The sequence below is a fragment of the Andrena cerasifolii genome, chromosome 12 (genome assembly GCF_050908995.1).
Source record: "Andrena cerasifolii isolate SP2316 chromosome 12, iyAndCera1_principal, whole genome shotgun sequence".
Lineage (NCBI taxonomy): Eukaryota > Metazoa > Arthropoda > Insecta > Hymenoptera > Andrenidae > Andrena > Andrena cerasifolii.
The window spans coordinates 11,261,954-11,279,089 of record NC_135129.1 but is presented as its reverse complement, the minus strand read 5'-3'; the positions used below and the strand labels follow the sequence as shown (position 1 = coordinate 11,279,089).

Genomic DNA, 17,136 nt, shown 5'->3' with positions numbered 1-17,136 from the left:
ATACAAGATTATTTATATATCGGATCAAATAAAAGTTACTTAAACTTCAGATTATTTGACGAATAAAGTTAAATTTTTTAGACGTCAAGCGTTTCAACTTGAACGTCGAATAAATTCTTCAACTTTAACTTTAACTGTAACTTTATTCCACACACGATGAATATTTTTTTTAACTTTTATTCGTCATTCGAAAATAAATTTTATCTAAATAAAAATTTTGCCCATATCTGTCCTAAATACACCAGCAATGCCATAAAATTTCCCTAATCCCCTTCCCTGCCAACCAGACACAATATCTCTCAATCCAACTACTTCGTAATTCAATCATTCGCGTTCGTTTCGCGACCGCGAAAGTGGAAGCAGCAAACCAGCGAAACGAGGAAAACGAAACGGAAAAATGAAACCAAAATCGAACCTGTGCGAACGAAAGAACAGCGAGCGCTTCGCCGCGCAGCGTTGTGGCTGTGCGCGTGAACACATGCGACCATCACGGTGCAACGATAGTCTGTGTTATCTCGGCAGAGTGGCGTGTCTTAGGTGCTGCAGCTGCGCCTGGTGCAGCTGTAGCTGCAGTAGCTGAAGATTTTGCAGGCAATGCGGTGCCTGCGGTCCGCAACCGGACGTTGTGTTGCTGGCCGAGTACGGCAGGACCGAGGGATGGACGAAGGAAGCGGAGCTACGCGTGCCGCTGCTGCTGGTGGACGCGGGGAGTGGCAGAGTGTTGTGACCGAAGGGAGGGAAGTTGAGCCCTGGCGCTCTTAAAATGTTGTGCAGCTGGGAGGAGGTAAGGGGATGGGGCTGCACGTAGGGACTCGTCGACGGTAGCAACTGGGGACTAACTGGGTACAAGCAATCCTCTTCGCCCAGGCCAGGCACCGTTGTTGGACTGAGCTCCACGTACTGCGGCATGGTCACATTGTGCTATTCGATGAATACATGGAAGGACATGTAGACAGTTTTTAGGCGTGACGTGACTGCGCTGCGATTCGTACTTGTTCGCCCTGTGCGAATAATTGCGTAGTATTTTGCGGTGACAGAATGTGGAGGCTGGGGGTTTGGTATCTGTAGAATTCTGAGGATTTGGTGGTGCTCTGTATGACTGACTTTGAATCCTGTGCCAGTTTAACGATTTAGGTGTATACTTGGATAATAAGAGCTCTGAATAATGATTACAGTGTTCAGTGTTGTAGGTAAATTAATTAATGGATTTAGAACTCCTTCGAATGTGTAAATTGATGAACAGTTATGTTGCTTTTATGGTATCCAATGAATGAAGTTAAGTTCCCTTGATAACAGCTGTCTTACTACAACGAATATTCGCACAGGACTAACTATTTGCGATTTCAACGATTTACGCACAGCTACACTTAAAAAAATTGAAACACTTCTTCTGCCGACACAAAGCTAGCTAAAATACAAAAAAGGAATCCGTTCAATCTTTCCACGTTAATAAAGCGTTGAATGCTACATCTCCGAACCTAGTAAAATTATCACCAATATTTAGAGATTCGTATCAACGGTATTAATCTAATAATAATTGCTTGATCCATCGAGAAGAGGAAAGATCGAACTGGCCCCGAATTCTCGGGCGGAAAAATAAAAGTCAAGAGTACTGAACGAAAACCAGCACGACAACGTGAATGAGAGACAGTAATCTGTGGCAATCGGTAATTGAATGTTCGTGTGTGGCACACGGAAACATCGATCGGGACGATCAGTACGGGGCGTCTTACCTTTGTGGCGCAGACGAAGCATGTGGTGACCACTTTCGAAATCACGTTCATCAAGTTCTTTGTCTCTTGTATCACGTTATCGACTTTCGTGAAGGTGGCGGCTTTCCCGACGGTGGGATTCTTCACGGTGAACTGAAGCTGCTGGACGTAAGTCGGCACACGGTCGAGATTCTCCAGGAGTTCTTTCTTGTGCGGTCCACCTGGTACCTGCGCCCATGCAACATCGTATACAAACTTACGTCTTCATTCGTGTCGCAAGGCAAACGTGTTCGTGTACGGTCTTGCAACGATTTCAACGTCTACGAGTAATCGTCAGAATTCGTAAGAGAATCGATATAAATGAGAAACACCGTTATCAGGAATTAAATGTTCAGTAAGATTGATAGCCAGTTTCATTGTAAGAATACGAAGTGGGGTGCATTTTTTATTTTTTAATCATTTGTACTTGAAATCTTATTATGCTCCTAGAATTGTACAGTTGATGGTAAATTGTATCAGCTTGAATTGTAACGACTGGAATAATTCTTTGATTAACGATTTTTTGAAGATTTACAATAAAATTATTATTTTAGGAACATCGAAATTATCGTCGGAAATGTTTTAGCGATGTTTGCGCCGTGCTGTTACGAATGGGGTTAATTGTAAGTGTGCTTTATGTATTTTAAACAATCGTTGAAAACCACCAATTACGTTTGCCCTGCGAAATTATTCTTCGTACATATGTAGCGTTTCTTTTTTTTTTTTTAAATTAACTCTTCAAAGCAATGCCTGATTCTATTCTTTATTCATTGACTAGTAATAAGTAATTTAAAATATGTATCTTTGGGTACTTATAGAATTGCATCTAACAAGTTAACAGAAAAATTCTCTATCCTTCCTAAATAGAAACACAATGCAAAAGTTTTAACGGAAAGTGTAAGTTGTTTGAGAAGAACATTAGAGAGTGACTGTGTGAATGACAGTGAAATAGTACAGACCTTGTTGTTTTTGCAAGCTTCACGATTATTAAATTAATCGAACCATCGTTAGAATTCAGATACACTTTTGCAAGAGGCAGCAGCTAAGATGAACATATAATCAGGGATAGTTGTCATTAAGGGATAATGCCACTCTAGCGCCCGGGAAAGCAGCCTGATTTTGATTTTTTTTGTACTTATTGTAGGTTCTTTCTAAAACCCCAAGGCATCATTTAAGCCAAAAAAGTTTGTAGCATTTTTCCAAAATTCCAGAGTGGCATTACCCCTTAAACTTTATAAAAGTAGAATTCATCCATCGATTAACAAAACAATATAGCCTTTATTATCTAATTCATAGTTGTTTCACTTTTAAATTGTTTCAATTATGGTGTTCCAAATATATACTAAATTATTCATTGAATTAATAATTAAGTGAATTTCTTAAATTCGATTTATCGTTGACGAAAGTAATTGCAGTTTTTGAGTACGTTCGACTGAATAACCGCGGACAATTTCGAGGTACAAACGAGCGGGTAACTTCACCTTAGCTGGCTCGTTAATGGTAACGTTAAGTTTATTTATTTCTAAACGGAAGAATCGGAAGCTGGCAAAAACTGAGACATAATAGTCATGCCCCAGATAGTGGAAGGAGGGGGACCACAATGCACATAGACGTCGTCCACAGACGGAAGCATTCCCGTAGCATCTAAAACACACCTTACTAATCGTACACAAAAAAGTCATAAAATGTACGTACACAAAATAGATTTACCAACAAAATAATGATCGTAGTTAGTCTGATGGTGTGACAAGTGAAAATCAAAAGACAGTCCCTTTTCTTTCTTTTTATTATTTCTAATCCTCGAGGCGAGACTCACGTTCCTGCAAAACTTATCACGCTAATTACGACTGCACAATCAAGACTGTTACTGCTCTGTTTCTTTACAAGCACAAACAAGACATGGAAAACATGGTAAACCTGACTGTGATTCGCTTACGTCAAACCTAAATAATGTTCGAATACTCTTCGTCGCGTCAAATTTCGATTGCAACGAAGCTTGACAGAAGAAGAATATACTCGAGGCTAGTTTCGGTACTTACATCAAACGAGCACGTAAATGGTACTACATTTCTAGTTCGACAATTTTATACACAATGGAGCAGATCTAGTTACAAAATACTCGTCCGGTCCGATCGATTATTTTCCAGGTAATGAGAGGCAACACGTTAGCACCTCAGCTGCTCGACGATTAAACCAATGAAAATTACTTTGTTGTAGCGACTGGCAATGGGAACTGGTCTCGCAGAAAATAGTCGTACGTCGCAACGTGCGTTTCCTCGTTGGTAAAAGAAAAAAGGTGTACATGGCCGCACTACGTCATTCAAAAGAAACGATTGTTAGGGTGATGGTACTAGGTGTCTCATGACATCTTGCATAGCAGCGCTGCGTATAAAAAAGTATGTAACAGTAACAAACGTGTAAGTGATGTAAGAGATAACAGACACTTAACAGCAACTGGAACAATGAAGTTGCAAGAGAGAACGAGCACGGCAATGAGAACGAGTCTGTACAAAAGGCGAACATGATCTCTAGGCGCCCAACAAGGGTCTAAAGTAAAGAGAGAAAGAGTTACCTGGATGGAGGCATTCAAAGAGCGAGGGTCAAAAAAGGGTGTTCATAATACAGAGTATATTACAAGGTTAGCGTTTCTGTTGATTTCTTTCAAGAAGAGTATAAAGAGATCAAAATGGTTTCGGGTAACTATATATATATTCGGCCTAGCTAGGAGGGTCGAAAGGGCAGCAAACGTATTAATTCGAACATGTCTAATGCTAATAACACACACCCGGGCCACCTCCAATCTCACCCACGACGGCACACTGACACTTCGGTCTTAAAATCAAATTTTAAAAATCCACGGCGTCGTAAGATCAACGAGCAGCTCTGAACGTCAAGTCGGTTGAAACGGAATGCAACATGCTAGAAACTTTAAACCATATCGATGCAAAGGATATTTACAAGAGAGAGGATATTTGCATTCCCGTTTCGATCGAACTACATATCAACGGATTCGACGTGGCCCCGGCGTCGCAATTACGTAAAAACGAAACTCAATAGCGAAAAATCCAAGGAAAAATGTCTCCAATATAGCAAGGATCAAAAAACTCGGAATCAAGTCCAGTATAGAATCCGTGATAATAATAAACAACGGTAGAAAAGAATGATCGTAAAGAAAGGACGGTGCGCAGTGTATGCGTGTACGTGTGGGCGGTCCCTGAGCGGGTACACGTATACACGTAGCACCCCAAACGTCATGTCCAATCGAAGAAATGTGTGTATATATATATATATAATTCACTTTGCTTTGGTTCTACGTCGCCCTGATTAATACCACGTACCTGGTAGCTGAATTGTCTCACAACCTTGTACAATCTGTTCGCCTCTTCGGCGAAATACTCAGCTTGAGTGAACAGATCTTGGGTGGTCTTCAGGGCGCCCTCGCCCCTCGTGAACTGGTACATCGAGAACGCCATCGAGGACATGTTCTTCGCCCGTTTCACGATGTCGTTGTTCTCCTCCAGGGCGCTGCCGCTCTCCTGCCATTTCTCCGTCTCCGCGTCCATCTCTGATGTGATCAGCTTCATCTCCAGGCCAGCTTTCGCGATCTTCGCCTGCTCCTCGCTGTCCAATCGCACTGGCTTCAGCGGCTTGCTCGTGGTGCCGTGTTTCTGCAATTAAATACAGATGTTGGCTTTCCATGGCTCTGCTCAATTGTTGGGTTTCTAAAGGATTGATCATAGTCGCCGGCTTCCTTTAGTGGATAAAGATTATATCAATTATTTCATCGGCCCAAGTTGTTTTGCCATTTCTGCTAACTTCTAACCGATGGACTTTTAATACACGATGCAGTTAGGAAAGATATTTTGACTTGTTGAGATATTGGGAACCGATGGATCGAAGTAAGATGAAATTGAAGGAGTATAGAAGGTTCTACTTACTCCTGGTCGTGGCAAGGACATGTATACTTGTTTCTCGGGTCGATTCTGATTCAATTCGAGCACATCTTTAGCCACTGTTGTCGCGTCAGTCATGAGCCATTGCAACATATCGGCGAATACTAAAAATTACGAGTCGATTCTTATTTATCATACCTAGAACACGTTACTTCATTTCACTCCAAGCTATGCACTCATTCGCGCAACATGGATTTCTATAGGTTTATCAGATTCGGTATTTACATAGCTGTTATTAGCACACGTGTCGCAACTTACCCTCCAGGTTCTCCTTAGCGATTTTGCTAGTGGGATGCCTTGCCAACGTGTGAGCGGCTATCACCACTTGGGGGCCGTATATTCTCAAATTGATCTCTGTGAACTTCGCTGAAACTTGCAATGACTCCGTGAGCGCGACGTGCCTGAGCATTTTGCACACCTGTTAACCCACACAAGTAAATACATTATACAGCAGAAACGTTTCCCTTTCAATCGGGGACAATATCACTAAACCCCAGTACTTCGAATTAAAAAAAAAAACGAAAATATTCAGAGCCTCAAAAACGAAAGCACCTTATGGTGACTGAAGAAGCTTTATTTGCTCGGAAATTTAAACGATCTGAGCTACTTCGTAACGAAACACTCACTTCGATAATGTGGTCCATGTACTCGTGAAATCTGTCGCTGCTTTCTTGGAGGCGATTAATGTCGTTGGCCAGAGCGAGATTTCTGATCGTTGACACAAGCTCTTGGCCAGCTTTGGTCACCTGACCAAGATCGCCAGCCTGCTCCATCGTCGTCGCGCAGAGCTGCTGGCGAAGGTCCCTGGTAGTTCGTAACACCCCCAGGACGGATTGCTCCATCTCAGAACTCGGGGAACCACCGCCGCCTTCGTAGTTCTGACACGAGATAACAATAAACGTTTCACTGTTATTGTACACCCCATTACTGCAAGGATTCTCAGGAATAAATTTCACCACCTTCAGCGAAGGACATTTTCATGTTACATTGAAATTTGTCACCTGTGTCATAGATTTCATTCTAATGCCCTGGTAAATGATGCATCAAGAAGTATGAGCGCAGAATTATTCTCAGCTTTAAGAAAGTACTTGAAAATTTTAAAGAAAGTTACAAAATGGGGGATGGAGTCCCTGTTCTTACTTTCTTTTCATTGCAATTCGTATTGTCACTGGACGTTTGAGAAGAAATTGTGCGTTTAAGGTCGTGGTAGATACCCGTGTTAACAAGATAAACAGGCAGTTTGCTCTTTTTGTAAAGAAAGAATTACACAGGTGAACCCCCTGCCTATTCATTTGCAGTGGCTCTCGCAGCTGATTCAGGTTAGCCCGGTTATTCATTCGGATTTACGACGGAATGGCACCTCTTTTCAGGGAGAATCAAGCCAGGGATTACTCCTCCACGAATAATCCGGTATTATATGAATTTTTTGCACCGGATCTTTTCACTACGGCTAAATTGCTTTGTCTATAGGTGGACGCAATCGGCATTGTGTCTCCTCCACTTTTCGACCATGGAAAGTCACGTTGATTCTTTACTAATACGTGCTAATCTTTGAATTCTGGATAAGGCGAGGTATTCTAGTCGATCACTTCTACTTAATTAAGCTACTTCTATTTATCACCAGTTACCATTAATTGCAATTTTCTCCTTCGTTTAGTTCTTGTTTAAACTCATAAGGAAATATGAGTACGCGTTACAGTGGCAGTGAGATTAGAATTTGAATTAGAGGATCAACTTGAATATACGTCCTTCGCTGAGGTCCTCGAAAGAGTGGAATAGAAATGATCAGATCTTACCATGCTGTTACCGATACGTAGCAGTGTGTTGAGCTCGAGTTTCGCCCGATCGCAGAGCAGAAGTATGTTCTCTCTGTGCTCGTGGCTCGTGTACGCGCTGTCAGTGAAGTCCTGTGTGTTTTCGACGACGGTGTCGAGGGCAGACGTGAGTGTCTCTCGACAACCAGGTCCTAGGAGAGTCATCCTTGTGGTCTCCACGAGTCTCTCAAAGTGTTTAAGCGCTGAGAAAGCTGTGCTGCTGTCCCAATCCTCTTGCTGGGAGCTCTGGAATTAATGGTTCTATCAGCGCAAGCTCCACTTTCTTCCTTCACCTTTCACGACTCCCTATGCTCCTTAAATGCAAGTCATTTCGACGCAGAAAATCATCTCCTGGTCTGTTAGTTTTAAAATGGGAAAGAAGATGAAAATGTAAATGTAAACGTCAAGAACGCGTGTGTATTACTCGCGACGATTGAATTGTAAGAATGGGGAAAACCTAGACGAGTTTCAGATTACTATATAATTAATAATAATTTTTTTTATATAGCGCTGATATGAAGTTTTCGCGAAAATTTCGTTCTCATTTGTTCCGTAAATCGATCGTGACTTTACGTTAAAAGGGGGCTGAAAAGCTTCCAGCTGAACATTGCATTATGCGCGTTATAAAATATTACTATGTTTACAAAGTAAACACGTGCCAGTTCTAACACGCTACACGGAACTTCGATGGCAAGCTGTACCTAAATATAATGTGCCCTAAGGTCAGCATACGCATTATCAGTTAAATCGACTGCATTGGATCAAGGATAGAACGCGATAGACTATAAAACACTGGCGGCGATTAAATATACATTTTTTCTAGTGCAATTACTCGGGCGAGATCCTTGAACGTGACCGAGCACCTTCAGTTACTTTTTCCCCTCTGAAGCTTCAGGAATATCGGTCAATCTGCGCATTATAAATTCTTTGATGCTCTTGGATTTTGGTCTAAAGTGTTTCTTAAAGATTTAAGTTTCCACTGGAATATACAGGTTTCACGCGACAGCGATTTGATATTCGGTAACAGAACCTATTGAAATTTCGAGATTTAGGTAGTTTATCACATGAATAAATAAATTTCATGAAAGAATTGCACTGAGAGACAGAAAATCATGTATCAACGCAACGTTCAATTACATTTACTTGTAAATGTTCACCATCAGAGATATGCTATATTACTAAGCAGAGCAGCCCAACGACTTAATAAATAAATAAATACATCTGAAAACCATCGAGTAATCACTCATGAGCCACAGCAAAGTTACTAATAATTGTAAGTTTTCTCTGACAGACAAGAAGCTTTGTTCGATAAATCAAATTGAAGCATTTCTACACTCACAATTATTAAGACTTCTTTTGATAACCAGTGAATCACCCGTAAAATTCAGCCCCCGCCTTCTCTCCGTCATCCCCTTTCACTCAACTTCGTCGCTCGCTATTACCCCCACAATAGTCTCATTTAATTCAGTTGTCGCTTCATAAGTCGAGCGAGTGGGTGGGGCGTATCGTCATTTAAACTAAATAAATTCCCCCTTATCTGGCCCGTTGCTGTTCCGCGAGGGTATTTGGCTGGCCTCCTGATTTCTCGCTTGGCGAGAAATTTAAATAACGCCGGCGCATTAATGCACCAGAATCGCGACGCTGCAATTTGGCACATGCCTAAGAATGCCGGGCAACGTTTATGACATCCATTTCGGCGTGGCTCGCTATGCGTCCGCTTTATCCGCGGCACGATATCAATTTACGCCGCTGTCGATAGACCGGCGTCCCATCCCATACCGAGGATGTTTCTTAAATTTCGAATACGGCCCCAGCCGGTCGCTTAAAAGCGTACTATCCGATGTCAGCGATGTCGATATTGGTGCCACGGATATGGAGCGCAATTTGGAATGTTTTCAAGTCTCGGGCACATACATCGTATCGCGCAAGAAACCATCGAGAAACTTGGAGATAAAGTCGCCGGGCACGAGGAGATGCAACGGCGATAATTCACGTTTCACTTTATAGCGTTTATTTTCTGCGGACCAAAGCGTATTTGGAGTGGAACGTGTTGAAATTCTCAACTGTATTCCGCGTCGTCCCACGCTCTAACTAAACCCCAAAATGTAACAGATTAAATACAACGCAACAGTTGGAGGTTTAAGCGAGGACTTGATATGTCTGACCACACGTTGACTGCTACTACTTGCTTCAAGACTTCTACATAATAATTCTAAAGTGACACACGTTCCACGTGGCGAATTATATTCTGCACGTGTGTGTGATTTATAGGAGCTGTGATGTTCGTAACTGCAATCGTATTAATCATCTACTTTTTATTTGCTGCAATGAATTGCTCTGCTGAAATAAGAAATGCTAAGGGGAAATGCGCATATCGATTTCTAATGTTTGTTTCTTGATAGAGCCCGCATATCCTACTTTCTGCTTTTCTTCTTTCTCTTTTAACCGATTGAAGGTGCCGTTATCGAGATCAGGGTCATGCTTTACGATTCTGGCGACGATAAGGAGATCATCCGGATTCCTCAAGTGTTATTGCTTCCTGCAAGGTGGCCAATGCTGTTCAAGGTCGGCGAATTCGTGCGTTCCGGGCTACCCCTGAATCACAATTTCGCCTTTTTGGATTCATTCCAAGCTTTCCCATGCATTTCACTGTAAACTTTCCGCCCTCTCACTGCCGCCACATGATTTCTACGAACGCATGTCCGAGTTTCTAGATAATACATGGCGGCGATAAACAAGGCTCCGTGGCGCCAAAATTCCTTGGAAGGAGATCCTCATTTCAAGGAGGATCTTTCGATCTTCGCGGATTTTGTACTCTGCTTCGTTCTGAGACTGATTCCTCTTATTTCCGGTTACAGTCGTCAATTGAAATATACAAATTTCTATTCGTATTGCACAGAATCGCGTATGAAAAATTGATATTTAAATAGCTTGCAGTTTAGAGTTCTTCACATTTAGATAGCAATAGAAATCTAATGCAACATGTGGTACAACAAATTATAAGTAAACAAAATTACATACAGATTCCATGGAACACATAAAACACTTGATATTATTTTCGTACATTACGTAACGTTACAATTAAATGTTTCGTGTATTATTTAATATTATTATTTAACATTTTCGCAGCATTTTCATTTCACTAAATAGGAGACAAAGTTACGTACCTGAGAGTTCGAGTACAAGTGTGACTCGCTGCAGTCCAATACGCCGTCCTTGACGACGTAGTGTATCAAATCCATGGCTCTTCTCATTTGACAGAAAACGGTGTTCCTGTTCTCTTTGGCCGATGGGCATTCTGGATGCCTCAGGCAGGTTTTGCTGGACGTGAGCAGCATCATGGTGCTCCTCTCCAGAACTTGGCGAGCCGCGGCCATCTGTGCCCTTCGTCGCTCGTCTTTCAGATCATTCTGAAAGTTTACAACATTTCCTACAGTTCATTCTGTGTTCTACGCTTTTGCTACGAAACTTTTAGGTGACCGGTGTTCGGAATGCAGAATGTTACTTTGCGGTTGCTATATGTGATACTTCGGTAGAGACGAGGTACGACAGTGTTCCGTGGGATGTGAGACATTCAAAGGGGTAGTAAAATTAATAACTGTAATATAATTCAAGATTATTTTGTCATAGCATGCACAATTTTTTTCGTCAACCTTCTCTTATATTTTTACAATTCTAAGTGTTTGTATATTTCAGAGGTTTTGTCTCAGAAACCTATTTTTCAGACCACGCCGCGCAGTTCCCCGACACTTCAATAGTTTATGCGATATTCAGTGATACAGTCGAAGCTTGGCATTGATGATTCTATTCTCGAGTTGCTATTTACGAATCTCTTTGGCATTAAAGGCTAGACGTGTCAGGCTACGAGTGTACGGGGAATATTATTTCTCTCTGTGCGATTTTCTCCGAAGATTACGACACCGAGGACTACGGAGAAACTCAGTCTATTTCCGTGGGTAATGCACCTTTTATATGTTTCCCCCTGTTAAGGGAGCGCCACGCTTTGATAGCGAAGGAATCCTTGAAGGATGTACCGGTGGGTGCTCGATTTATCAAAAACTACTTTCGAGGCTGTGCCACTTGGCAAGGGGGAGGAGAAAAATGAAAAGAAAATTCGAAAAAATCCCTCGATGTCGGATATAAGCTGTAAAGCTTCTAATTTGGGTAGGTATAGACATTGAAAGGAAAACTATGTTCCTTTTCCTTCGGAACACCGTTTCAAAACAGAACTGAACCTTCTAAAACAGCACACTTCGAATACAGCAGAGAATGTCAAGCACGGCCCTCGTTAGACCATTTCAAGTTTTATTTTAATCTCGTCAGTTTTAAAACGACCTCCATTGTTTCTCTTAATCGCGCCCGCCTTCAAATTAAACGAACCTCAGCCATTGATTGTTTTGGTTTAGATTGCTCCGTTGGCTGTTCAGTGGCATCGTTAAAAGGGTATGGAAAATAGCGGCAGGTATTTTCGAAGTACATTTTCATTGTACTCATTACGAAGCTGTCGGGAGCACAATATGTGTCGTAACAGACAAACAAGGATCAATCTAGATACACGAAGCAATTCAGTCTCATTCATTCAGTGCTCGATCGAACCTGATTACCATATTGTCGCTGTAATCTGAAATTATCGAACCTGCAATTACTAAAAACAAATAAAAAAAATAATAATTCTAGAATCAATTCTGTCATCCAAATGTTCAGTCAATTTTCTATGCGATTTCAATTCCTTCAAAGTAGAAGGTACAGTGCTAGAATATTTATATCTACGTATCTTGAATGACATTGCATCCCCTCAATAACCTCTAATAACCACAGCAAGGAAGAATTATTCAAATGGTCACTCACTTGTCTATCGCCCGTTAGATGAGCCAGCTCTACCATCTCAGCTCCAAACTGGCTAAAGGCTTTCACAAATTCGGTGAAGTTGGAGACACTCTCGAGGCGACCAAGGCTTATGGCCACCTTGTCCTTAGCGAGAAGAAGTTGCTTGACCACGACGAGGTCAGCCAGAAGGAGGACCCTCGTCACAGAGCCAAGAAGACACCTGGCAGCCCTGACGACAGACCCTCGGTCAGCTAGGCTGTCTTCCATCGCACACTCGCATAACTTTTCGATCGCTGAGCCTGCAACAAGATCGTTTTTTTTTTGCATTTAGAATACCCTTTCATTTACGATTTAATCGTCGTGAAATTATAGGAAACTGAATTATAACGTATGCTTCCATATTAACGAGTAACCTGTCTGAGTTTCTACACCTAAGATTTCGTTCTGAGTAAATAAGAGAAGGTGAAATAGGGGATGAAGGGGTATAAATAAATTGTAGTATAGTAGACTCATCTGGTCATCAATGTTTGTAATAAAAAAGGTTTGGAAGCCTTCAATTGCTATGGTAACTGCCGCTTTAGATGCCCAAATTATAAGTGCCATGTAAGAGAAGAGATTTGATTAATATTTGTCATAGGTTCCGAAAAAGTATCTTTCATCCAGTTGAGGTGTCCTAAAATATTGGATTTTCTTTTAAGGAAAATAGAAGGGAGATTGATGAACGAAGATATGAAGATTGACATTGATCTTGGAATCACCTGTCTAGCGAAACTGAGACTCAGTATTTTCCAGGGTAATATGTCAAATGCAATGCACGAGTTACATCTGCATGCCATTGGTATTATATGCAAAATGTTCTATGTAAATCGGTCTCTTGCACAAACACACCTTATGATTTCAGTCGTTTGGCTGTGTCTGCTATGCAGCAGCTCCTCTCTAATATCGGCGTGCTACGACAATCGAATTTCCTTTCATCTCTCGCGATGAATATTTATCATCTTATAAAACGCTTTGAACGTGTCACGAAGAATATATCGAATGTCATCTGTTTGCTCGTTTTTTTTTTGCACGAAAGTGAAGGCGAGAGGATGACAGGTCCTCTCTGATTAAAAACCTGGAATTTCATTTTTAATCTAGGACATTTCTCCGCGGCTTTTATTATTCCTCGGTTAGAATGAAAAATATTTTTGGGAACAGGAGGTGGGAGTACATTCTCTGCTTCGAATCGACGGAAACGCAGGTTTCGTAACGCTGTGTCGATTATTTACGACACTTTAACGACACTTGAATATTTCTTTTCCAATGTTCCATGCAATATGTAAAATTCGACCTATATTTGATTCGGGTGAGAAATTCGAATGAAACTGAGAAAAAAATTGCTTGCAAAGATGCATAGATCGTTTCTGAATATTGTCATGAATTTCTGACACTGTAGAATATTTATATTAAACGGAACTCATTTTCGAAACATTTAATTTCCAATTCAACTCAGGACAAAAATGGATAGGTGTCTACAATAAAATAGGAAAGAATTGATAGCGTTAGAAATGTTAATGCATTCTAACGTTGTCAAACGTTGATTTTGTTATAAACACTGTAATATGATAAAAGATAAAAAAAACTTTACCCTCTTCCTAAAAGATGTCTACAAACTTGAAAAATGAAAATGTCTTCGAGTATTACAGGTACATATAAAAGTTTATCGATTAACAAACGGCATTTTCTACGCTCTTTATATTCAAACTTTCGAACGCAGAGGGGTATTCGACATGCATATTTTAGTGTTCCATGAAATATACAGGATATGCAAAGTGGGTTCAGGTGCTCCGCCATAATAGCGCGTCAAGATCGTGTCCATAAGCTCGTTCAGTTCACTTGTACAATCTCTCCAGGGATATTCCCTTCGTCAATTTGTCTCCTGGACAGTTTCTCGATGGCGACCACTTCGAGGGAAAGAAAGTTTCTCCTAAACTACAGCAAATTATCTCCACAACCCATCTACCAATTTTCTTTATCGACATATTTCGCACCAGCACCATGGAATTTCTGGCTTCCGAGAAAAAAGATATTCCAAGCATCCCACTTCGTTCGAACGCGTATGAAATTTTTTAAATAAAATCTCCAAAGGAATGCGAAATAACACAAGATTCCCTTTTCCAAGTCGTGAACTATACCTCCAATCAGCTACTCGTTTTTTAAACGAAATTTTGCAATATATTATATTAAATATCAAAGAAGCAATTGTACAAGTTCTCAGTAGCGTGAAATTAATTGCGTTAGTTCTCAATATGCAAATTTCGTGCGAACTTTCGATCGCGGATGTACGAAACAATTAATCTCGGAATTCCCCGACAAGATTCATTACGTTTAAGTAGTTTTAATTATCCGAAGCGTTGATGGTATCGCGTTCCACAATTTCCTTCGTCACGATACGCCGCGCGGCTAACTTTTTCGATGAGCAACGAAATTTTTTAATTTAAGCTGGCGCCGGTAGGTATATTCTTTTTCCCGCTCCACATTTCCATGCCCCGTGCCCGTGGCCCGTGATTGAGTTACGTCGTGGAATAACTAACTAAGAGTTTACGACCATTAAATTGTTTTCCTTCGATATTAACTTTTATCACGGCCACTTCGTACCTACATCGCCAACTTTTCGTTTTACATAATCGTTACTCCAGTCACGCAACTTTCCTACCGTTTAACAGGACTTTGTGTATTTGACTGCTTCTAAACAACATATATAAGCAACGATCCTCTACAATTCTAAATCCTCCTATTCCTTCAATTAGTCGTTGCTCACAGCGACCTTTGTTAATTAAAAACCTCTCTCTCGGTTTTAAAAGATTCTTGTTAGTAGAATTTCAATTCCTCTTATCATTCCTTTTTCTTTTATCTATAATACGTAATTTAATGGAGCCAGTTTAGATCGTAACGCTGCAAACTTAGATGAACGTAAATTTGTTACACGTGTCCTCAACTTCGGCGATAAATAAATCTGAAACTTATATCTCTGCGACACGGGGACGCTATAAATCGTCCGATTCTGATCTCAGGGGCAAACTTTGATTTAGAAAGTTCAGAGCTTTCGGATCGACTCTGTGTTTCATTAATTCCTTACAAGGTTACCATAGAATCTACAGCAAGTAGCTTGTATAGTTCAGCATTTGAATAAAACCACAATAGAAGAGGATCTCCAGCGAATATCGTGCAAAGGTATGCACAAGTGCTTCGAAAGGGAGCAGTGATTCGAGTCTCGATTTGAACACGACCGAACAGTGAATCATTGATTAATGGCCGAAGAAGCTGGGAGATCCCTTGGATTAATACCGTCACAGAGGTTTAACGAAGCGTTAGCAGATAGGGTTTTTGTATTCAACTATTTCACCGAGCGCCGCAGACAAGAAGGAAACGAGGTAGAAGAGAAGATACGCTGGTTTCAGCTGAATCATCTTGCCTTTCCCTTCACTTCCTCCATTTTCCACGATCAAGTAATAAAGTCACATTTCATGGCCACGTCGATATTCTACCGTAGGACCTTCGACTCACCGATTCTATCTCGTGGACCAAAGATTCAATTACTATGCTTCCGAATAGATTTCTCAACACTCAACGTAATCGAGTATTGCCAGAGGTGCGGAGGGTATCTCAACCATTTTTCCTCGTCGTTCAGCCACGCTTCCTTGGCCGGTGTTCAGCGTGGCAATGGCGCTCGGAGAAATTTTCGAATTTCTCGAATGAAACGGTTCCATTATTCCTCGCCCGCCGTTTCGCGCTCTGATAATCCCTTCTGTAACCTAGAAGGGATGACTCCGCGTAACGTAATCAGTTCAGCTGCCTTGATAGCGAAACCTTACGATGCTTTATGCAGATTGAGTATCAAGTACGCCATGCAACCCCCCTTGACCCAATTTAACAATCGCGCGAGTACATTGCTTTGTCCCGATTCGACATCGCCCTTTGCTTCTGCCTTTTCTCGACTATAAATGGCCAAGGAGTAGGGGTGTCGCCGAACGAAAAGTTCGCGTGTAACCAGATTCTATCAGCAGCTTCATCGTCGAGCGAGTAAAAAGTATCATCCTCGGATTTGATTGGTCTCCGAGTCGCAAGCAATTCCATCGGCAAAACGCCGCGCGACCCGAAAATTCCACGCGAACAGTGACATTGTTGCGGATCCATCCGTGCCGATAAGCCTGCGAATGCATGCAGACACTCGCGGGTAATACTCGAGACGGGGAAGCAGGCAGCTTTGGAGTTTAGCTTTAAAACGAGATGCTTCCCCCCGATATCGGGGTTTGTAAGTATTTCCGTCTCGCTGCGTCGATCGCAATTCGCGAGATTAAGCGGCGAGAACGGAAATCCACGGGAACGGCTCTTCCGCGGACAATTGCCACGAATCGAGAGCAAAGAACGCAAAGTAGCGGCGGCCGGGATCGATCTTCGCCGATGATTATTTCATTTGAGCGGCGAAGAAAGGCCAACGGGTCGCCAAACGGAATTACTCTCCCACTGTTTGCGCTTATCATCGAATGAACGCTCGCTGGACGTGCGAGAGGGCCTGGGGGGGTTGGTTTGGTTACGTGTCGACGGAATATTCGGAATAACCCTTCGTTCCATTAAATAGGAAATCGGACGAAATTGGATTGTCCTCCAATTCCTCATGCAAATTCGAGAGAGACCACGGGATTACAGACGTCGCGGCACCGCAATACAGGCGCATTGCGTATAACCCAGTTCACCGATTGGTAGTCTCGTACCATTGATCCTTTGTCATGACAGTGGGATGCTGCTGAA

The 17,136-nt window shown here is 41.7% G+C and overlaps 1 protein-coding gene across 5 annotated transcripts in view; it reads right to left on the bottom strand.

Annotated features, from left to right (window-relative positions):
- The window catches only part of Alpha-catr (alpha-catenin related), a 69,120-nt gene that overhangs the window by 11,373 nt on the left and 40,611 nt on the right, over window positions 1-17,136 (bottom strand). For 4 of the 5 annotated variants that reach the window (XM_076824895.1, XM_076824892.1, XM_076824897.1 and 1 more), the window contains 9 exons: window positions 12,367-12,644; window positions 10,686-10,928; window positions 7,501-7,764; window positions 6,331-6,582; window positions 5,963-6,122; window positions 5,690-5,808; window positions 5,090-5,419; window positions 1,734-1,940; window positions 416-921 (listed from right to left, as the gene is read on the bottom strand). In XM_076824895.1, the coding sequence (XP_076681010.1) occupies window positions 511-921; window positions 1,734-1,940; window positions 5,090-5,419; window positions 5,690-5,808; window positions 5,963-6,122; window positions 6,331-6,582; window positions 7,501-7,764; window positions 10,686-10,928; window positions 12,367-12,644 (2,264 nt within the window). In that variant the 3' untranslated portion in view covers window positions 416-510. The remainder of the gene's footprint in view (window positions 1-415; window positions 922-1,733; window positions 1,941-5,089; window positions 5,420-5,689; window positions 5,809-5,962; window positions 6,123-6,330; window positions 6,583-7,500; window positions 7,765-10,685; window positions 10,929-12,366; window positions 12,645-17,136) is intronic. The other variant, XM_076824896.1, reaches the window with a different exon arrangement.